This window comes from Trichomonas vaginalis, chromosome V (assembly GCF_026262505.1).
Source record: "Trichomonas vaginalis G3 chromosome V, whole genome shotgun sequence".
Classification (NCBI taxonomy): Eukaryota; Parabasalia; order Trichomonadida; family Trichomonadidae; genus Trichomonas; species Trichomonas vaginalis.
The window spans coordinates 12723770-12746194 of NC_067207.1; the positions used below are offsets into that span (position 1 = coordinate 12723770).

The 22425-nt window shown below is 32.5% G+C and overlaps 7 protein-coding genes and 1 pseudogene across 8 annotated transcripts, besides 9 other annotated features; 4 read left to right on the top strand and 4 right to left on the bottom strand.

Moving 5' to 3' along the window:
- Positions 1 to 605: 605 nt before the first annotated feature.
- Positions 606 to 1730, bottom strand: TVAGG3_0325110 (transcription initiation factor TFIID subunit 8 family; the record flags this gene model as incomplete). The annotated part of the gene is made up of 1 exon (XM_001319219.1): positions 711 to 1646. One exon carries the CDS (start codon positions 1644 to 1646, stop codon positions 711 to 713), a length of 936 nt encoding a protein of 311 aa, XP_001319254.1.
- Positions 1731 to 1861: 131 nt separating this feature from the next.
- Positions 1862 to 3406, bottom strand: TVAGG3_0325120 (STKc Nek domain-containing protein; the record flags this gene model as incomplete). Its single annotated transcript, XM_001319218.1, has 1 exon — positions 2074 to 3384. One exon carries the CDS (start codon positions 3382 to 3384, stop codon positions 2074 to 2076), a length of 1311 nt encoding a protein of 436 aa, XP_001319253.1.
- Positions 3407 to 4269: 863 nt separating this feature from the next.
- On the top strand, positions 4270 to 9010 carry TVAGG3_0325130 (dedicator of cytokinesis family; the record flags this gene model as incomplete). The annotated part of the gene is made up of 1 exon (XM_001319217.1): positions 4279 to 8946. One exon carries the CDS (start codon positions 4279 to 4281, stop codon positions 8944 to 8946), a length of 4668 nt encoding a protein of 1555 aa, XP_001319252.1.
- A 360-nt stretch (positions 9011 to 9370) lies between these two features.
- Positions 9371 to 9403: a terminal%2Cinverted (terminal inverted repeat of tvBac_53III transposon ID:TVAGG3_0325140).
- Positions 9371 to 9493: a mobile genetic element.
- Positions 9494 to 11509: 2016 nt separating this feature from the next.
- Positions 11510 to 11539: a terminal%2Cinverted (terminal inverted repeat of MuDR-3_TvMULE3 transposon ID:TVAGG3_0325150).
- Positions 11510 to 13247: a mobile genetic element.
- On the bottom strand, positions 12242 to 13237 carry TVAGG3_0325160 (annotated as a pseudogene). Its single transcript has one exon. A coding segment is annotated over exon 1 (996 nt).
- Positions 13248 to 14301: 1054 nt separating the features above from the next.
- Positions 14302 to 15432: a mobile genetic element.
- Positions 15432 to 16354: a mobile genetic element.
- Positions 16355 to 16679: a mobile genetic element.
- Positions 16650 to 16679: a terminal%2Cinverted (terminal inverted repeat of MuDR-3_TvMULE3 transposon ID:TVAGG3_0325190).
- Positions 16680 to 17390: 711 nt separating this feature from the next.
- On the top strand, positions 17391 to 18863 carry TVAGG3_0325200 (protein serine/threonine kinase protein; the record flags this gene model as incomplete). The annotated part of the gene is made up of 1 exon (XM_001319214.2): positions 17416 to 18366. The coding sequence occupies one exon, from the start codon at positions 17416 to 17418 to the stop codon at positions 18364 to 18366; it is 951 nt and encodes a 316-aa protein (XP_001319249.1).
- A 598-nt stretch (positions 18864 to 19461) lies between these two features.
- TVAGG3_0325210 (N-acetylmuramoyl-l-alanine amidase family) lies at positions 19462 to 19698 on the top strand (the record flags this gene model as incomplete). The annotated part of the gene is made up of 1 exon (XM_051230250.1): positions 19462 to 19698. One exon carries the CDS (start codon positions 19462 to 19464, stop codon positions 19696 to 19698), a length of 237 nt encoding a protein of 78 aa, XP_051099980.1.
- Positions 19699 to 19722: 24 nt separating this feature from the next.
- On the bottom strand, positions 19723 to 19938 carry TVAGG3_0325220 (uncharacterized protein; the record flags this gene model as incomplete). The annotated part of the gene is made up of 1 exon (XM_001319213.1): positions 19723 to 19938. One exon carries the CDS (start codon positions 19936 to 19938, stop codon positions 19723 to 19725), a length of 216 nt encoding a protein of 71 aa, XP_001319248.1.
- A 69-nt stretch (positions 19939 to 20007) lies between these two features.
- On the top strand, positions 20008 to 21648 carry TVAGG3_0325230 (uncharacterized protein; the record flags this gene model as incomplete). Its single annotated transcript, XM_051230251.1, has 1 exon — positions 20008 to 21648. The coding sequence occupies one exon, from the start codon at positions 20008 to 20010 to the stop codon at positions 21646 to 21648; it is 1641 nt and encodes a 546-aa protein (XP_051099981.1).
- A 150-nt stretch (positions 21649 to 21798) lies between these two features.
- Positions 21799 to 22425: part of a mobile genetic element that runs on past the window's edge.

Here is a 22425-nt window from a genome sequence, read left to right on the forward strand (position 1 = left end):
TAAATATATAGTGAACAGGATATTGTCATCAAAATAGTAAAGAAAAATTATGGGTTATGAAAAAATGAATATTGGAATAGTAATCTCTGTTAAATTGCAGATATTGTTGTTATAAATTTTTTAATAATCCCAATTTTGGCCTTCCTCTCAATTTTTTCTATCAACTTCACTTTGACACGTAAAGATTATGTGTTAAAAATTTATTTACTGTATTAGATGTTAAAATATGCATAGATATAGATCATAGATTATGTGTGCAAAATTATAAAAAATTCTATCGAATATTCATAATTTTTTTCACTCATTTGGCCTAATGAAAAAAAGGAGAAAAAATAAAAAAAAAGCAATGAGAAAAATGGTCATCGATGAAGACATCACTTTGAGGTATTTTTAAATACTGTATCTTATAGGGAGGAAATATGTAATGGGCATTTGGACTGAGACCTAGTATTCGCCAAGATCTGCGACACCAAATTTGAAAATTTTTAACAACAGCTTCAAATTCTAAAACGATATTATGGGAGACTTGTCAAATTGTTATTAGTAAACTCCTCAATTTGTTGGATTCTAGAGATATTGAATCGAAATAAAAATAAATTTGTCTAGAATATGTCTCTTCTCAGAGTTTATTAGGGATATTTTTGTACAAATATAAAATATAACTTTATTGTAAAAATAAAAATAATAAAATACAAGAAATTATAAGCCACTTACTCTTGTTTTGCTTCTTTGTTATCTCCTTTATCTTTTTCTGAGCTGTGCAAATCTCCTGGCTTTCCACAATATAAATCCAAGTGTTTAATGTTAAGAATGCGAAGGCTGGTGCCATCATCTCTTGTTCTGTTATTATCAAGCTTAACAAACTCCAATGGAAGGAATTCTGGATTGACTTCGCTTCTAATACCGTCTAATGCGTAAATAGGAGATTCAAGAAGGGCCGTAGGACGTCTGACCATCTCATTCGAAAGGAGTTGAGTAAGCTGGCTATCGAATTCGACGCTTTGTTGAGATTTGTTGTCCTGAGATTTGCCCATCTCTTCGATCTCTTTCTGTAAGTTGTTTTGGTCTCTTGATCTGCGGGCTTCTGCATCTGTGTTGTCTGGAGCTGATTCAGGAAGAGGTGTTGCTGTATATTGATAAGTGTAAGTATTTGGAAAATTCGGGTAAAAAGCAGGGATATGGGATTGCTTGCCTTGGCTTTGCTTCATTTCTGGAGGGTTGTAAATTCTGAAAGGCATTGGCTTCTCCCAAAGTTTTGGTTCCGAATTCATTGGTCTCTGTTCTTGAGGTTTTAGTTGCTGTTCATAGAATGGATTTATATTCTTTTCGAATGCTGGATAATTGTCAACAAAGAATTCGAATGGAGTGATGAGTTTATCTGCTTGAGATAAGAAAACTGTTAAGGTACTGACGGATTCTCTATTAGGAAGATTGTTAAGAGCAAAGAATAGATCGTAACCATTTGTATCGATACGACCGCAATGGTTTGTTACCCTTGTTGAATTTGTACAAACTTCTCTGATGTTTGCTATAACTGCTTCAACTAGAATGTCTAACGCAGTCTCAGAAATAGTAGAAAAGCCACATTTTTGGGCAGTTTGCGCAATAATAATTTTGAGGATTTGCTCTGTGAATTCGTCAGACATTTCTAGTTTACAATAATCGTTAAATTTAGAATAATCTTCATAAAAATCCTTATTTTTGTGAAAATATTATTATCTTAATGATTTCTAACAAATGTGAATTCCAAAATTTTTTCAAAATCCATATTTTGAATTTAAAAATTGTTGAAATTTTTTTCATTTTTCAAAAAATAAAAAAAATTTAGAATAAAATGTATTAAATTCACGAATTCTACATCGATAACCTCATTATATTTTTCATATATTTTTATATTCTTTTCTTAATTATGTTATTTTAACAAGAATTTCAAAAATTTGTATCCAAAATAAGGAATTTGTTTGATTATTGTCAATAAAAACATAATGAATCAATTCAGGAAAAGTATAAACAATTATTTATTAGCAAAATAATATTGTATGTAAAGAAATGAGAAAAATAATAAAAGAATTATCAGTTAACAACTTGTTCGAGTTCAATAAGTCTTCTAACCAACATTACAGCCATGTGATCCGTCTCTTCAGCCTCTGCAACGGCGTCTCCCTCCTTTTCCTGACTAATTTCGTCGTAAACCTTGCGGAAGAGTTCGAATCCTAAGTCGTTCTCAATTTTCTGGCGAAGTTCCTCGATGCAGTAAGTCAATGATTGGTTTGCTGGATTTTCATCGAATTTTTCTCTTGATCCGTCCAAGAATTTCCATGTATCGCACTCCTCAGGTGATTCCAGTGCTTGTCTGATAGCGTTGGCCGCTTCTGCAATTTCGTTGTGGTCATCTTCATCAATAAAATCATCTTCGAACTCATTATCGAAATTAGCGTGGCATGGCTTAGTAGGTGAGAGTTCTGACTCATCTATGAAGTCATCTTCGTATTCTGGCTTCTTTGGTTCAGGTTTCTTGGTTAATTGGCAGAAATTAGCTGGAAGGAAGCGTTTCTGCTTTGTAGTAATGATTGTTTCGCGTTGTGTAGCTAAATCGCCCATAGCGGATTTGACGAAAGGAAGTTTGAGGATTTGAGCTGTTGATGGACGCTCCATTGGGTTTTTAGAGAGCATACCATCAACTAAACGACGGATTTCTTGAGGGTATGATGAAGGAATAGGCTTGTAATGGCCTTTCATGAGGTTATTAAACAATTGTGCTGTATTATTGCCTTCGAAAGGTTTTCTAAGGGTACACATTTCATACAAGAGAACACCGAGTGAATATATATCTGCTTTTTCGTTGTAAGGGTCTCCGCGCCAGAGTTCTGGAGCTAAATAGTAAGGAGTACCAATCATAGTGTGAGCAAGCTCAAATGAGTTAGCGAGGGACTTAGCTACACCGAAATCACCAAGTTTGACGACATCGTTCTTTGTAAGGAAAATATTTTGCGGCTTAAGATCGCGATGAAGGACGAGTTGACCGTGAATGTATTGCAATGCCATAGTAATTTGTACAAAGATATCAAGAACAGTTTGGACTGGTAAGAGCTGTCCGTTCTGCCTTAAAAGTTTATCATTTAAATCTCCTCCGTCTACGTATTCCATAGCGATGTATAAATGATTTCCAGTTGTCCAGGATCCCTTGTATGCAACAATATTTGGATGTTTCAGTTTAGAAAGAAGATCTACTTCAGCAAGAGCTTTTTCTTTTTCTTCATCGGTCATTTTAGAGAGTTTAACTTTCTTCAAAGCAACTTTTTCGTTTGTTTCCTTGTCTATAGCTAGGTATACCTTTCCATATGCACCTTCTCCAAGCTCATGCTGCAAAGTATATCTCTCCATTTTGTTCCAAACAGAGTTTTTCAAATCGTTATTTTTTTTTTGAAACGATTTTGAAAAAAAATATCGAACTCATAGAAGAAAGACTTTAATAATGCAAATAATTTAAAAATATTTATAATCTTATCAATTGTACATTTTCCATGCATAAGTGGTTGCATGCAAAAATTCATCATTCCTGCATAGATTATCACTTTCTGCCAATGTGACAATTTCAGTTTTTGTTCACTCTATCATTTCCACATTATTAAACTACAAAATTTCTCTTTCTTGATTCATTTTCTTCCAAATTGTCATTGATTTCCATGGAAAATGTACATTTTCACAAAGAAAAACGTAATATCTATACTTTAGAAAACAATAAAATGCTATCATTTTTGCTTATAATTCGAGATAAATTTATTGTCAACAATGATATTGATTGATGGAATCTCTGATTGTACACTTAAGCCACTAATATACTAAATATGCCTATTCACATAGTCACCATGTCTCATAACACATTTTTGTTTCAAAAATTGGGAAATCGCTGAATAACAGATATTTTCAAAACAATATCCCATGGATAATTATTCTTTTACTACTGTGAATATCGATTTTTGTTGTATTTTCGTTCAAGTGAATTTGATGGATATTTGAAAAAGTTGTCAAACATTGCTAATTCAATGTCACCTTTCCATGATAAAAATGTAATAATTGTAAAATATTAACAAGCATGAGTAAATAATAAGATAAAACCTTTACAGGAAAAAAGTGTAGTGAACTTCACAAAATACAACAAATGAAGATAAACATGTTATATTTGATCCTGTGCACATATTTAAGTGAAAAAATATACCCTATGATTAATTATTAAATCACTTTTTCAATTCAAAATAGACGTTTTGACAAAATATCATGTCAACCTGGGAACCAGAATCCGGGTTGGCTATTGCCAAATTTCCATTTCTTGCTAATGGACAGAAGCAAATTCCAATGCTTGCTGGCGATCAGTTTGAAATTTACCACAAATCAAAAGATTGGTACCATGGAAAGAATATATTTTCTGGTTTAGAAGGTATCTTTCCAAAATCCCATGTTGCGTTTTATCCTGGCCCCGGACAGCATCATAATATACTACTTTCGAAGCCAGAAGACTTACTTTTAAGGGAAGCTTCGATAGCATTCAGTAAAATCATCGAAGAAATCCAAGCCAAGCACAATTCAATTTCAGATGATGAGCGTCTTAAGCAATTTAATGTTATTTTCGATATGATTTCGAATATAGACTTTATGAAATCGAACCCGGACAAGGCCGAAACCTTCTTAGAGCACCATAGAAATGTAGCTTCTTGCATTGATGAAATCTACAAGATCCTCAACGTTAGCCTCAACTTGAGATCTTTCACGGCTTCTCCAACTACTATGACAACATGGGGCCGTGAAATGTTCGTCCAAGGACAAGAGGCGACCGTTAGGTACTCGTACCCTTCGTATACTCTTGTTCGATTGAGTATTGAAATCAAAAACTTGAAGAAACTGACAAGTTTCAGATTTGCAGTTTGCCAATCGAAAAACAGTCCGTTTACATCATCACCAATCTCATTCAAATTTGATCCAGCTGATTTTACAAAGGGAAATCCAAAAGTTGAATTACTCATCGATCAGTTAGATCTTTCTACGGTCAAAGATCAGATGTATTTAGCTATATATTCATATGATATCATCCCTATGAAGAGCGGCCACGACGATTGCAGAGAATGCAATTCTTGTGCGTTAGTTGAACTTCCAGTCTGCAGATCTCGTACAATCATCCAGAAATCACAGGAAAAACCAATCGTAAGAGAAGCAGTCTCCAGAATAGCTTCTGATGACAAGATTCAGAACCTTCATTTCGATCTCATCAAAGAGCAGGTCAAGACCGTTGGCATGTTAAGCTACGAGGTCAAATTCTCAGCTTACCAAGGAACTTACGATACATTGGTTGAAAAATTCCCTTCATTGGCCCATTGTACGAGAATCGACCCATTCTTCCTCCCGCAGACCGTTCTTCCGACTCAGAAGCGTTCAATTCTTTACTTTACAATCAAAGAAATCGAACAAAAGTCAAAATTCAAGCGAACAAGAATCGTAATTCGTCTTCTCGATAACCGCAATCAGTGCTTCATTCCTTGCATAGAAAATATCGAGTCCCACCAATTCGACCAAATTGCTTGGATTTCGGCTTCATTTAAGGGTATTCAGAATTTGAGGTCCTGCGAGACATTTGGTATCGATCTTTCTAAGACAAATACAGCCCTCGAAGACCTCTACCTCGCAATCGAGCTCCAACGCGCTGATGGATCAGTTAAACCGTCAGGATATACAGTTATTAAACTTGCCGGCCCGAACGGATGCCTTCCACAGAACTATTCGACAATAACATCGAAGCTCTACCACTTCTCAGTCAGAGATGAGTTTCCGAAAATTTCTGATTTCAATATCAACCCAGAGAAGCCAAGAGGCAAAGAAAAGGCACCGCAGTCAATCGGCCACATCATCTACACCCTCTCCTTCGCTTCAACAAACTTAACGAACGACGAAACCCTCTATAATCTCGTAGACTACAATGGAAACAACAATAACCTTAACATAACGCTCAGCAACTGGCAGAACATCCAACTCTCCGAGTGGTCGAAGTTCGTCAGAGAGCTTCTCAAGAATTTCTGCTTTATCATCGCAAACAACTCAGCATTATCGAGCCAGGCATTCCAATGCTTACGTACGATCTTTACTTTGATATCTGTGACACCTTCTTACGGTGCACATATCAAATTATTGGATGAATTCGTCGAAGGAGACTTCCCACGCATAATCAAGGAGAACAACAGCCTCGGAGAATTCTGGCTAATTATTGGCCAGATAAACGAAGAGTTTACAAAGCAAGATACAAATACTATGGAATATAGAAACTTAATCAAGGTTTCTCCATACATTTTGAGGCTCGTCGCAACATCCTTCAAAGCTTCAGTCATCGATCTCAAGATGAACAAGATGATTGACAGATATAAAGAAAATATCACCCCAATTTTCCAGAAATTATCCGAAATCGTAAGCGAATACAACCCAGACGATCCACCGCAGATCAAATCCCTCGTTTTCGCTAAACAACAGCTCATTTTGAGGTACTTTGCCCAAATTATTGCAGCAATCCACTGCAGTTTCGTAGGAGAAGACGTAAAATGCATCACAGACTACGTAGTTAATTTCATTAAGGCAATCAGATACCATCCAGAGGACAGAAAGCAAGTTCCAATCGACAAATCAAAGCTCCGTGTTATGCTTGCACTTTCTACAACCGAATGCTGGCTCAACAAGACCGAGAGAGACATCCTGAAGCCTCTCTTCGCCGAGGAGCTCAACAGGGCCGCTAAACTTCCTCATTGCATTGAATTGGTCGTCGTAGTTCTTGCGTCACTTTTCTTTTCGGTTCGCGATGATTTTATCGTTCAATTTATTCCACTATTAAGGGACGTTTTCTTCCATCCTATTCCTGAGAACTTGACTCACAGGACACCTCTGATCAGACTGATCCTTACTGTTGCCTTCACAAATCCGAAAGTATTCGTAGAAGAACACAATGACTTGATTATCGAAGTTATGAAGTCCAAAGAGATTGGTCCACAGGAGAGATTGTTCCCATTCGCCCACTACTTGAGAGAGAACGCCAAAGTTCTCAAGAAGAAGATGGCTGACGACAAATTCAAACTCAAAGTTGACTTATTATCATCATACTTAGATTTATCCATCGAAGCACATAACTGCTCATCCAACGGTCAACTCCATGAAATGATTTATCCAAATGTTTCCGATTTCACCGTAATTAACCAGTTAATGCAGGAAGTCAAGCGAGGAGACCTTCCTCAATTCGGTGGAATCTTACTACCACTCATGACATGTTACGCCCTCTACTCCAGTTCCGATAACAAACTTACAGATCTCATGGAAATTTACTTATTCCTGATGCCTGTTGGTTTGACCGTCCCAACAATGAGGGCCATCTACACATTGAGGAAAGAGCCTGGCTTTGAGAGGGTTATGAACCTATTTGACCCTGATATCTGTCCAGATCTTTATAAGTTCGCTTATTACACATCCAACATCACGAAAGAAGAGCAGATCGAAGCCAACCAAGACTTACTCGTCAATTCATACCTCGGACTGACCGATTACTGCAGAAAGAACGAAATCAACGAATTTATTCCAGAATTCTCCTGCAAACTCGCCGAATTACAAGCCATGTCCAAATCCAACATGCTCGAAGCCGCCCTGTGCATTGTACACTGGTGCAGACTCGTTACTCCCAATGATTTGCCACCAGATTCTCAATTAAAGCCAAATATTCCATTTATGAAGCTGCAACCAGCAAATCTGAACGAGGGCATTGACGAGAAGTACATCATTGATCCACAACTCCCAACAAAGAGAGTTTGCAGATCAATCCGCGATATTCTTTTTGCTCTCTACGTGAAAGCGATCAAACTCGTACAAGACGCGATGGTTCCAGACTTTGCACTCGACATCATCCGCGAATGCAAGGAACGCGTGATTTTTGATCGTAAATTACGGATCATGGGATTATTAGACGAACTTTTAACTCTCGAGAGCCAGATCTACACTGCAACAGCTGCAGAACACATTTTCTTCTACTACTACCGCGTTGTTTTCTTCGGCAACGGCTTCAAAGAGTTCTATCGCAACAAGACAATGATGTACAGAATGAGCGGCTTCAAGAACATCAACCAGTTCATCAAAGACTTGAAACTGATGTTCCCTGGCTGCAACGCGCACCAGTCACAGAAAGAGTTCGACAAAGAGAAAGAGACACTCGATCCACAGAACGGCATGGTCATTTTGGCCACAAACTGCGAACCAACATCACAACAGGAAGTTGACGATGTTTTGGCCATTCCTGACTACGGCGGAAATGGTCCTAAATTCATCGGCAACTTCAAGAAGATTGAGAGTGTCTCTGTCTTCAGGACACGCATTGGCAAACCACAGAAAGGAAAGGAGTACGTGAATGAGTTTGCAGGAGCATTCACTGAAGAAACAATTTACTTCACTGACGGATCATTCCCTGGATTGACAAGATGCATTCCTATACAGAACGAGAAGACACAGACAAGAATGATCACTCCTATTGAGAACGCAATCATAACAATGAAATCAAAGGCTATGGAAGTCATAACAGAAATGAACACAATCAATTTCTGCGAGCAAACTAAGTCAGGAACTCCAAATGGCCAACAGATTTTGTTGTTGATATCTGGTATTGTTGATGCTGGTGTAAATGGTGGTACACAGATGTACATCGACGCTTTCTTGAAGCCAGACTTCTTGGAGAACCATCCTGATGAAGAGAAACACGTAAAACAGTTGAGAGAGTGTTTCTCAGAAACAGTCAGAATTCTTAACAAAGCAATGGTTGTCGCTGGAAGACACGTTCCTCCGGGAATGGACAAGAAGTACGAATCTGCTGTGGCTGCTTTCGGTCCTTTGAAAGATAACTTCAAATCAATCGGAATAGAAATCGATGAAGAATAATTTTAATATTATTTCTTTTATTTTTTTTTATTTATTTTTTATATTTTTTTATATTAAAAGGTAATTTTAAAATTTTTGAATTCAAAATAATCGTTTTTGAGCAAATTTTTATATAAGAGTACCGGAAATAAGTTGTTGACGCCGAAAAAAAGTTGTATAGACAGAGGATTTGTTACTGCCAAATAATTAAAAACTACATAAAGTATCATAATACATCCCAAATTCATGTCTTAGCAAAAAATTTATAAAATCATATTTATTCTTTTGTTGTCATTAATAATATGATAAACTTGTCAATGAGTGATTGGTTATATATGCATTTAATCGAAAATCAGATCTGAATATTATATATGCATACTTCTATAAGTATTTAAACCAAGTAATCGTATTTTTTTTTTAATATTCAGATCTGATTTTCGATTAATTAAGGGTGCACTTACCACTTTCTGACACTCTCTCAAAAAGAGATATACGGGCGTGAAGAGGCATAGAAAATAAAACCTTAAACAAGAAATTTGAGAGCATGTCAGAAAGTGGTAAGTGCACCCTTAAAAAAATTCAAAGTGAATTTTCGTTTGCGCAAACTGAAGCCTTTTAAATTCCAGAAATATTATTATTGTTTAATAAATGCTGTTTATCTTCTTAAATATTTACTATGTAGGATGCCGTAAACATCATTTGATTGGGTGATTTTTGGGTCAAAGAAACAATTATCTGTATAGAAAAATGGAAAATAATTATTATTAGATTCGCTTATCAAATTTGTAATTGTGACGTTTCCTCTGGTAATTATATTTTGATGGTAAATAAATGAATTTGTAACAGTCAAAGAAATATCTTTTCTATAATGTTCTTGAAGTAGACAGATTGCAAAATTATTCATAAAGTTAGAGAATTCAACATTAGTTGTTCCTTCGCACCAAAAAATTACATCATCATATCCTGCAATATTTCCTATAATGTTGCAATAAGCAAAATTAGTTATATCTTTTGGAGTATATATTCTTAAAGATTGATGTGAGATAGTACTTTCATAAAACTGGTTATTTTCTCTAAATTCTGAATACCTACAAATACCTTGACTTCCATGAACATTCAAATTCATTGATGATAATCGTTGGCATTTATTTTTCGTTATATTGCAATTTGAAATAAGAATATCACCATTTGATATATGAATTGTTGCAAATCCTGTAGTTTCATTCAAACCACAACTAGAAACTGTAACTTGTTTTGCATAATTTTTGTGTGATGATATTTTTTTAACACTCTGTGAGAATGCTTGATGACCAAATTTTGCTATTGATTCGCAATAACATACTTGTTGTTGAACAAATTGACCTGAATTTGGGCAATAAAAGTAAACTGACCCACCATAAGATGTTGAACTACATTTTCGAAATACGCTATTTTCAACTAATGTACAGATGTTGTTCGAAGTTTCGAAATAAATTGCACCGCTAATCTTGCACTTTATAAATAGACAATTTAAAACATAGTAATTGGTATTACCTGTATTATCATAAATCTTCTTATTATCATGCGTTTGAAGATAATTTTCTTGATCTTCAAAATATTCTTCCCAATTTCGTTTTCTGGCTGTGCGGGTTCTTGTGTTCAAAATTTTCATGATATTTTAACTCTTCGACAGAGAAAATTTTGAAAAAGATTTAATTCAATTTTGTTCAATTCAATATTGAATGTGTTATAAGATTCATTATAAAAATGTATTCTTTAATAGAGTGTTATTATACATAATACTTATAATAATGGAAATTAAAACCGCTGCACCATTCATTTCAATCTATAATTATAATTAGTCTGGTGAATTTTATAATCATAATTCCATTGACTTTAATTGAAGGCCTTTGAAACTCAAGTTCTGCAACGTCACGTAAATCATTCTAACTTTTTTTAAAATTCAATTTCTCAAAAATTTCTGAAAAACCGCTAGATTCATTAGGATTTGATCTTTTTTAGTATTCAATTTCCTATAATGCCGGCGAGAGACATATGCAGATTCTCTTTGGTTATTGCGTTGATTTCCAAAAATAAAAAATAAAATACAATAAATATTTTAACAATACTCTACTTAAGCCAAGGACTGCTAAATTTATGAAAAGTCATATCATTCTCGTCAATATGGATATTGCCAGTGAAAAGAAAATTTTGAAATTTGATTTTTTTTTTATAATCGAGTGCAGAAATACTTATCATTGTCTAAGGTGGAGATACGCGAGAGCTAGATCTGTATTTGTCCACACTTTTGGTCATATTTTGAAAAACAAATTAAAATTAATTAACTTCGAAGATTTTAGTATCAAAAAGTGTTTTATGCCCCTATACAAGTAAAGCAATACTGACACGTCTTTGTAGATCCAGATTTAATGTTTTGCCATATGAGCTTGAACTCTCAATATGGCGACGATAAAAATTGAGTAAGGTTTACTTTGATCATCTTCCATTCACAGGGCAAATGAACCTCATTTCAGGACTTAATATTTATAATATCTTTGGATAATATATTCAGCGATATCATCTCTTAGGCCACCATTATTATTGTGGCAAACCCAAATTTTAGCTAAAAGTGACAGGGAAAAAAAAACGTTTAGTATTAAAAAAAAGACCGATGAGAGCTTCGTTCGAAATATAGAGGAAACTGAGAATGCGCAACCATTCTCAGGGAATATTGGATGCTATTCCCGTTCCCTCTGTATGGAAAATTGAGGTTTTCAAAGGGAGTTAAAATAATATCAAATTTATACTAATTTACTTCAAAATACAAAAGTATTTGACAGCTAAAATTAGTTACTTTAGCAAGCCTATCAATACCCTTTTACGATTATTGCTACTTTTTCGAAATAAAAGTAAAAACAAATTTATACTAATTTACTTCAAAATACAAAAGTATTTGACAGCTAAAATTAGTTACTTTAGCAAGCCTATCAATACCCTTTTACGATTATTGCTACTTTTTCGAAATAAAAGTAAAAACAAATTTATACTAATTTACTTCAAAATACAAAAGTATTTGACAGCTAAAATTAGTTACTTTAGCAAGCCTATCAATACCCTTTTACGATTATTGCTACTTTTTCGAAATAAAAGTAAAAACAAATTTATACTAATTTACTTCAAAATACAAAAGTATTTGACAGCTAAAATTAGTTACTTTAGCAAGCCTATCAATACCCTTTTACGATTATTGCTACTTTTTCGAAATAAAATAAATTTATTATCAAAAACCTTTTTTTTCTTAGTAAAAATAAAATGTTATTTTATATCAAGTTTTTATTCATAAATTTTATAATGTTGTATAAATTTGAAGGTGGAAATCTGTAATAATTTTATCTTGAAAAGACTTGGCATTCTCAACAATGAATTGAGGGGTATTGCATCCAAATTCTGTAATTTGCGTGAGAATACTAAGCTTGATTTCCATTGGGATACTTAATTTCGAAAAATACCGGGTCATTCGTTTTTGAACCTTTGCTGCCTTGACAACTTTATCAAGTAGGTCATCTAAACCCAATTGAAGCGTATTTAAGTTTGCTGATGAGTTAACTATTAACGATTTAATTTTATCAGTGAGCATTATACATTTTTCTGTATCCAGTCTGAATGTAGACTTTTTTGGCTTTTTTTCAGATGGCAACGGATTTGGAATTTTGTCTCTGAGCCTTATATCTTGAGAAATTCTGTAATAAAATGAAGGAACGATAAAATCGATTAATTTCATCACAAATCGATCAAATCTCATGAAAATTGTTCCGCCAAAGTAGTAATATTTAATTTTTTTGTTAATCGATTCTGAAATGTTATTTGTGAGAGCTAAATTTTCATCTCTTTCAGCGGCTGTCCATCTTTCTTGGTTTGATATCCATTGATTTTGTATGTATTTTGAAAATTCTGGGAATTTTTCGGTTATTTCCAGAATTTTTTTGAACGTTGGTTCAATCCATTCTTTCTTGCCATTTCTGCCGTATGCAAGATAGTTCATTTTTGTATCTAATATCAATTTGTCTGAACTCTCAAATGCATAATCTTTCAAATTTTTTCTGAACGCCATCATTACATGAACTGCACACCAATGAAGGATAACTTCTGGAAAAGAGTTGATAATCGCATTTTCGATTTCTTGTGCACAATCTGACATAAAATATTTTGGTTTTACTTTTGCCCAGTTAAAAAATGCCTTGAGACAGAATGCAATATTTTCTGAAGTGTTTGGATAAACGACAAATTGAAAAATTGGGAATGCATGTGTATTTGGAAATTTGGCTGATATCATGTAAAACAACTAAGGGTTTCGTTTTGCGAAAAAAACGTACAATACGCAATTTCGCTTAAAAAACATTTAGCTAGCAATTTCGACCTTTGACTCCACTCAAGACGTCACTTTTTTAATTTTGCGGTATCATATTTTTGGAAAATCTTTATGAATATTATATAAAAAGTCTCTTTAATATCTATATTTCATATTTTTATCGATTTTTAAAGTTTTTGCGAAAAGTATTCAATTATTTTTGCTATTTGGTCGGGTAAATGTCAGATTTGCGACATTTTCTGATATGATATTCAGATTCTACGTTGATAATAATGCTTATAGAACCCTCTTGCTATTGTGTCAAAATTGCGAAACCGATAACAAAAATATCTCGCAATATCAAAATTGAGATATTGAGTGAATTATGCATTATAGAGATTAAAAATCTGATTTGTGAAAACATCTCATCAGTTTCTAGCTAATTCAAAAATCTTTACTATCTTATTCGATTAAAATGAAAAGGGAATAGTTTCATTATGTTTTAAATGACAGCCTTATAATATAATCATAGTTTTCGCTCAATATGTAGCATTTTTTTTTCGAAATCTATGGTCAATATCCTAAATACTGATTGCTTTGCATTCATATCTCTTACATTTTCTATACCCACATCAATATTCATTGCTATTCCTATCTTTTTCATTTTTGTTTGTTTCTCATAATTTCTCAAAAAACATGATAACTTGATATTTGTAAATATCATACTTTATAACGTAAATAAGAACTTGACCTATTAAGAAAAGCAGTAATGAAAAGAAAATCTGAAATTCATAAAAATTACAAGTTTCTGATGACAATTAGCTTAATTAAACCAGGTACAAGATTATATAATTGTATTTTCTATCCAATTATCCATATAATATCTTATCCAGAAAAAATAACTTGATCAATATCAAATGATTTTTTAACTAGTAAATAAAGTATTTTCTTTACACACACATTGTATATCATAGTTTTTTTTTTGGTTTCGCAAAACATCCAAAAACAAATATGCTATAAAAGTGACAATTTTAGCAAAACGAAACCCTTAAAACAACATTTTAAATTCAAGTAATGAATGGGTTGCATCAATAAAATGCTCTTTCACAATTTTGATTATGTCCAGAAATTTGAAAGAAGCATAATAAAAGATTAATTTCTTTGGTTTGTTGTAATTATCGACATCGAAATAAATTAAATCTTTTGGTGACTCTTGTTCTTTGATACCCTTAAATAATTGAGTTGACTTGAATCGATTATCATCGTACTTTTGAATACCTTTGATCTTTTTATTTCCTTTTTCCTGAATTGTTTTCATTTGATCTGAATATGCATTCAAAAAAGATGGCCTGTTAAGTGGATCATCCAGATCAAGTTTTTTGTCGCATTCAATTTGAGCCATTTTCGGATCACCCCCCTGTTTTATAAAATTAATAAGTACCCGACGATAGCATTGTGATAATGTGTGGTATTTCTTTGTCTCATCTTTGATTTGATTGTGATTATGTGTTCCATTATATTCTGTTAGGATATATTCTTCATCATCCTTTAGAAATGAGATACATGCTTCACATTTATCTGCACTGCACCTGAATTTTAATTTTGTTCCCCCTAAATTTGGATTTTTTTTAATTGATATGGACAACCTGCATGGCATTCGTTATCAATGACAGCTTTCATAGCATCTATATAAGATAGCCTTTCTTTAAGTTCGCATGGTGCATCGATATGCATCAAAAAAATGAAATGAAATTTCAATATCAAAAAAAGCACAAAATTTGAAAAAATTCACAAATCTCGGTTTCTGAAAGAAAATGGCCTCTTAAACTTTGTGCATATATTCATCTATAAGACACATTGTATCCATATATTAATTAGCCAACACAACTTATCTGGTATCGAGAAAATTCAAAAAAAGCACAAAATTTGAAAATTGCTCGGTTCTACATTCAAAATAAATTTCATTAATTTTTACGTACATATTAAGGTACTTATCTTCTACATATATAATCTTCATTAGATATATACATGATAAATAAAATTCATAAAACATTAAAAATCAAAAAATTAGATGAACCTTGGCAATTAAACTTTATTAAATAATAGTTGTTTATAAATTATATTATATTATTATTTAATATTATTTTGATAATGAAGATTTTATTTTGCAATAATATAAAAAGGTAACTAAACTACTTTCGCCGATCCGATTTGCTCCATATTTAAAATATAGCTTGCATATGTAGAAGAAAAGCTAATTTTGAAGTACGCCCGAAATCCACCAACAGGATTTCGAGCTACTAAAAAGGTACTTTTAAATGTAATTTTTTTTATAAAAAATTAAATTTATTTTAAGATCAGACTAAAAACCAATTTTATGGAAAATCTATATCGACAAATTTATTACTTATTGGGTATATAGATTTTTTGATTATGGCGATTATGTCTGATATGCTTCCAATAAGCCAAAACACATTTCATACTGATTTCTATAAAAGGTATCTTTATTATAGAAGTGTAAGCTATATCTGTTTGTTTTTTTATTATAACAAATTCAAAATTCTCTTATAAGGACTAGATGAAATCTGTATTATTAAATCATTAGCTAAATGAAGGTTCAAATAGAAAGTAAATATCAATTTATATGATACTGAAACCAAATAGTTCTTTTAATAAAAGATAACACGCTGAAAATTATTGAGTATTTGCAAATCTCAAAAATCTATTGGTGAATTTGGCTCAACTTTTAAAATTATAACATCCATATCAAATCATAAAAGCAGACAAAAATTAAAGCCAAACCTATCGGCCAATTTTTTTTTGATATTTTGATTTTTGAGGTATACTTTTAAAAGTGGATTTAAAGCACTTATGAAAAAACATTAACTTCTGTCGTTATGATTATTGATTTAGACAATAATGATTTTAATCTTTGATTATCAAAACACTAAAGTCATCTTTTTAACATTTGCTTGGTAGCATTAACTCAAGTCTAAAGTACTATTTTATGTGGCACTCTTAGAATTTTTGTATTCATTGTACACGCTGAAATAGTACTATTAAAGTTATGGCGGACTTTCAAAAAATAGTTTGGTCACCTTTTAATATAAACGAAATTTTTTACCTTATGAACTTTTGATGGAAATATGCAAATTTAAAATAATAAAGAAAGCCGCGAGCGAAGCGATCGGCTTAGTTCGAAGATTTTGATTCAAATCTTTGCTGATCTGTAATTCGCGGAAGCCGCGAGCGAATCGAGCGGCTTAGGTCTAAGATTTTGATTCAAATCTTTGCTTATATTCCTTAAATTCTTTATGAAACTCGCAACAGTTCCATAAAAAATTTTAAATTCTAAACTGTCGAAATTACCGATCGGTAATCACACCCTTCACGGGTGTGTCACTTTTAGCTAAAATTACCCCTACTCTTATTATTGTTGGCTGACCAATTTCAGAAGAAAAATAACCTTTCGACAATGATTGCATCTTTATGATGTGTTAATCACAAAGTTATGAACAATTCTATTTTTTGCTTTTAATAGAATTTACAGCACCTGGAAAATCTTTTGATTTTGCAAACAAAGTCACACCACCGCAAAAGCATGTTCTTCAGTTATAACTTATCATGGACATTTGTTTGTTAGACTATTAAATATACAGGTTTGAAACAATAAGAATAATTGTTTTTCTCTCTTTGAGAACTAATCTGAATTATATCTATAAAGATAAATCAACCATAAACTACAGCAATAAACCTCTTTAGTTGCCACCATTGAAATGAAAGCTTCGGGGCCTGAAAAAAATTAGAAAACACAAAATTTTCTTAATTTATATTTTTGAATGTTCCCTACCAAACAAATCGCTCTAATCGCCATTTCGAGCGTTATTCCAACTCAATGGATTTCAGAGGGAATGTCAGAAGATTTTTTATTTTCTTCCATATTCTATCGTTTTTTCGGTTTTTAATTTGATTTTTGGTATCAAATATAAACCAAGATTTTTAACAAAAAATTGTTGATTTAGTCTAACGTTCATGCATTCAATTTGAAAACAGTTAAAATTGCTTGGTATAAATGGATGCATATAGCATGTAGATAAACATTTTGTTCTAAACATTTTTCATAATTGTGGTCTTTTTTTTTCATTCTACAAAAAATTCATATTATGGATTACGTTCGTCCAATCATTGTTCGTCATGGATATTCAGTGGAACGTGTTTTAAACAACCAGCAGTATGAATCTTCCTATATAGTTAGCAAGCCAGATACTGGCAAACAATATTGCATCAAAGCAATTGTTTTAGGACACGTTGATCAGGCAATTATTAGCAGTTTTTTGGAGCCTAATAGTACTCTTCTCAAACGAACTGCACATCCTAACATTCGATCAATCCAAGACTATTTTATTGATACAAATTGCTATTTTCAAGTCATGGAGTATATTCCTAAGGGAAGCATACGCAGATATATAGACCATGCTGGAAAAGTCTCAATAGATGACTTACACTCTTATACAAGCCATCTTTTACAAGCTGTAAATTATATTCACTCAAACCAAATAGCTCACCATGATATTAAACCATCGAATTTAATGATCGATGATTTCAACAGACTCAAACTTTCTGATATCGATTTAGCTTCATACTGCGTGAATGGCTTATGCAACAGCTTTCATGGATCATTGCAGTATATAGCTCCAGAAGTAATCAACCAGATACCACATGATCCGTTCAAAGCTGATGTATGGGCTATAGGCGTTTGTTTGTATGAAATGGCTACAGGAGTTCTCCCATGGAGAAGTACTTCGCTTGCAGACCTCAAGAATGAGTTGTCTCTCGGATATTACACATTTCCTTCTGAAATTCCTTATATTATCCAGGCACTTATTCAAATGTGCTTGATTCCAAATCCAAACGAAAGATGCAACCTCAGAGACTTACTTGCAGTTCTTCAGGGTGTTCAGCAGCCACCAATTCCAAGAATGCCAAGAATCAAAGAAATTCCAAGTTCCCAGCTTAGTTCACGCGCAACACCTATCAAGAGTGGAATTGGAAGCAACAAAGTAAGCAGCACAGGTTCATTGCCACCTCTCAAACCAAGATTGAACGATCTTTAATATCTTTTTGTCTTTATAAATAAAAATTCTGTCCATTTGTTGTTGATCATTCACTAGTCTTTAGAAATTATTACTTACATCGTTTTATTTGATTATTTTTACAAATTCATTACACACTTATGCTCTGGAGCGAACAATGATAATATAATCGCACTGAATATAGTTATGTTAGTTGATTCATATTGAATAACGAAGTTTATTGTTTTCTCCAAAAATAAGTAGTAGGATAGGAAGGGTTGTGTGACTTTTTTTGTTACATCTATATATAGACGATGCATTAAAATATATTTATATACTAAACACATTAAAAAATTAACATTAATTTTAAAATAATTTATTTTTTTATCTTTTATAAAAGAAGCTATATATAGATGATGTCAGATATTCCGCGATTAATTAAACATTGTTTAAATCCTGAATGGAATCAATGGAGTCATAATCAAAGACCTCATAAACGAGAAGAAGAAATTGAAAATAATTATTTTCATGAATAAAAGATTCACTACCATAATGAAATAAAAAATAAAAAAATAAACTTTAAAAATTCAATGTCTTACATTTATGAAAATTTATTTTTATTTTGTATGAAATGAGCGTCAAGACTAACGACGTGAAAACATTAGGATTCATGTCTCAGAATCAACATAGAACTTTAAGAAACTAATGATTATTTGAATTTATGAAATCAATTATTTGATTCATTCTTTCTTCAATCTCTTCTATTCTTTTTGTTAAATCATCAATTTTCATTAATGAGGTGATTCTTGATTGAGGAATAGATTTCAAACTAACCACCCCCTTTATTTTTGAAATTTTGAATCCATCAACTTTAAACATTTTATTCAATTTACATGTTGTCAATTCTTCAAATAATTTTTTATTATTAGCATAATAGTCATTAAATTCTTCAACAGATGAAAAAATTTTTATTTCAGTAATTGGTTTAACAATGTTAATTTTTTGTTGAACATTTTCACTTTCATTTATTTCTTCCTCCTCTGTTTCATTTATTTTTAAAATCGGTTTCATTTATCATTAAATAAAAATTAGAATATAAGTGATGAAATATATTTTTTAATTAATATTAAATCAACTATGGCGGCAGGATTCTTTAAAAAACTGTGGGATGGAATTAAGAAAGCTGCGGGTTGGGTTTATAAAAAGATTATTAAACCCGTTGCAAACTTTTTGGCACCAGTAGCGAAAACGGCAGGAACTATCATAGGTGGAGTATTAGGTACTAAAGCAGGTAATCCAGCGATGGGAGCACAAGCAGGTAACGCAGTTGGTGGAATTGCTGAAGGAATACTTAATAAAATAGGAGGTAGATAGTGGAAAAATAAATAAATATTATTTTTATCTTAGTATCGGTTGAAGTCTTTGATAAACTTTTTCTCCTTTATTTAATATTTCTCTTATTGGGGCAGCTTTTGGCGTTATTGATTCAGCAACGTCACTAATTGCTTCTTTATTCTTAAATATCCAATTTGCTCCCTTCTTCATTGTTTCCCAAACTTTATGCGCTCCTCTTTTTACTTTATCCCACAGTTTCTTAAAGAATCCTGCAGCCATAGTTGATTATTTCATTAAAATTAAAAATTCATTTTCATCTTTTAATTTTGATTTTTTATTTAATAATAAATGACGACTAACTATTTGGTGCCAAACACTAAACCGATTAATGGGAATGTGTTTCATTCATTCGAAAAGATAAATGAAATATTCGCAAAGAATGACGGTAGAAGATATTATAGAGAACTTGAAAGTTCATGCTATGACTCTGATGCTCCATATTTTGATGATAAACAAACTCATTTAAGAATTACAAATCCGGCTCATGATGTGAACCAATTAGGTGACACATATATTAAACGCAAAGTTAAAGCAACTCTAGTTTCAAATAAAGCTTTCACATGTGATGCCGCTTTTAAATGCATGCGTTTATTCGTTGGTTACAAATCATCAAATCAAAGCTTTAAACAATTAGAAGTAGAAACCGAAAGAGGTGATGCCGGTTATCTTCAGATGGATTGCGCCCGTGAATCTTTCGCATTTGCAACATATAAACCAAAATCAGAAAGGAAAGTTAAAAAGTTTGTTCATTCGTTATATAATAATGTTCAAAAATATGATAACTCAGTATGTGGTAAATATATTGACCCTTCAGAAGTTTTCAAGAGAGCAAATGAAGAAGTTGATGTCACTTTTGATATGATTATTCCGGTAAATGATTTGTTAGCATTTCAGGCGTTCGATGATTATCCTAAATCATTTGGTGAAATCATTCTTAAATATTATGTTTTCAGGGATACTTTAGTATTTTGTCAGGTTGACCCGTTAAGAGTTGCTGATTTACAAAATTACGTTTATGAAAAGATAACTGATGAAAATTATGAAAAGATTATGAATCATGTTTATAAATATGATCGCAAATTCCAACAAATCGGACTTCCTACCAAATTAATTACAAGCTTAGCCGCTACATCTGCTGACGCAACAGTTGATGACGTTATTATTTCATGCACAAAGATGGAAGTTTTAGAGGATAAATGCATTACACCAGGATACGGTTTAATTGAAGAATCAGTTAAAGCAATACCACGTTTATTCAGTAAGGAAGATCCATTCATGATTCCAGCTCAACATATTGACGTTCGTTCACTAAATGGAGGTTGCATCACTCCTGAAGGTATCAGCTCAGATTTCTCATACGCTCTTCATAATGTTACAGATGTTGTGTTAGCATTTCCGAAGAATGCAATGCAAAGAACAGTTTTAGAAAATCCAATGCTTCGAGGTCTTCAGGTCACTATAGATTCCAGAAACTTCCCCGATCAAGCGATGACCACAGTGGGCGACATATTCTTTACACGTATGCTTCAAGCTTCTGATTTAGATGGAGTGAATGAATGCACAGAAGAATACGAGGACTCATTAACTAGACCATTGAATGCAGATGATGGCACGCCATTAGCTAGAACATGGAAAGACCAAACTTCATTCTTATGCACTATTCCAGTTCAACGTGATGGAGCGGGTATATTCTTTGATGGATTAGAAACTTTCAATTCACAAGTTACAGTACAAGTGAAAGCTTATCCAATCATTCAGGGTGTAAATGACACTTACTGTTCAAAGGTGACAAATCCTCCTCAGGTTTGGTTTACTAGGACTACGTATTGGACATGGACACCGGATGAAGGTTTGAAATATCATCCAACAGGTACACCACCACAGTATAGAAGTTCATATGATGAAATATTGATGAATAGAAATGTTTAAAATTATAAATTTATTTTTGATTAAATGGATTTAAATTCATCCACTCCTTATGAAGAATTAGCAGGAGTATATAATACATACATAGATGATATGATTAATGAAGCATTGTGTGATAATAGAAATGCTTTATCTAAGGAAAAATTAATGAAAATTCCATATTCTGAATGTTATTTAAATTCAATCACTGCAGCAATTGGTAAACAAAATAAAGGTAAAACATTAACGATATTAAAACAAATTATCATTATTGCTAACACTTCCCCCTATTCACACGTGTTAATTTATATCAACCGTTCAGGTTCACCTTCAGATGATACATTTGAATCTTTAAAGCATTTAATCAAAATTCCAATTATTTATTTATCACAAGAAGAAGCAGAAGATTATTTAAAAAACTTTTTAATGTATAAAGAATTATATAATACAATCAAGAAGCAAGGATTAGAGGATAAAATTATTGATAAACAACGGGATGAATTATTTGAAACACTTTCTATTTCAAATTTTGATAGAGAATTTTTTGCATTCACTCATTTTTCTAGATGATGCAGTGAAATCAAAACTAATAACAAATGAGAAATCATATTTTAATCAATTATTAACTCAATGTCGACACATTCAGTGTTCATTCTTCATGGCTGTTCAATACTTCAAAGCATTAAGCACAAACATTAAATCAAATCTATCAACACTTTTCATTTTCAGTGGGTTTAGTCGTCAACAGTTGAACGTTATGCTTTATCAAGTGAATTTACCAATGAGCATTAATGAACTTTA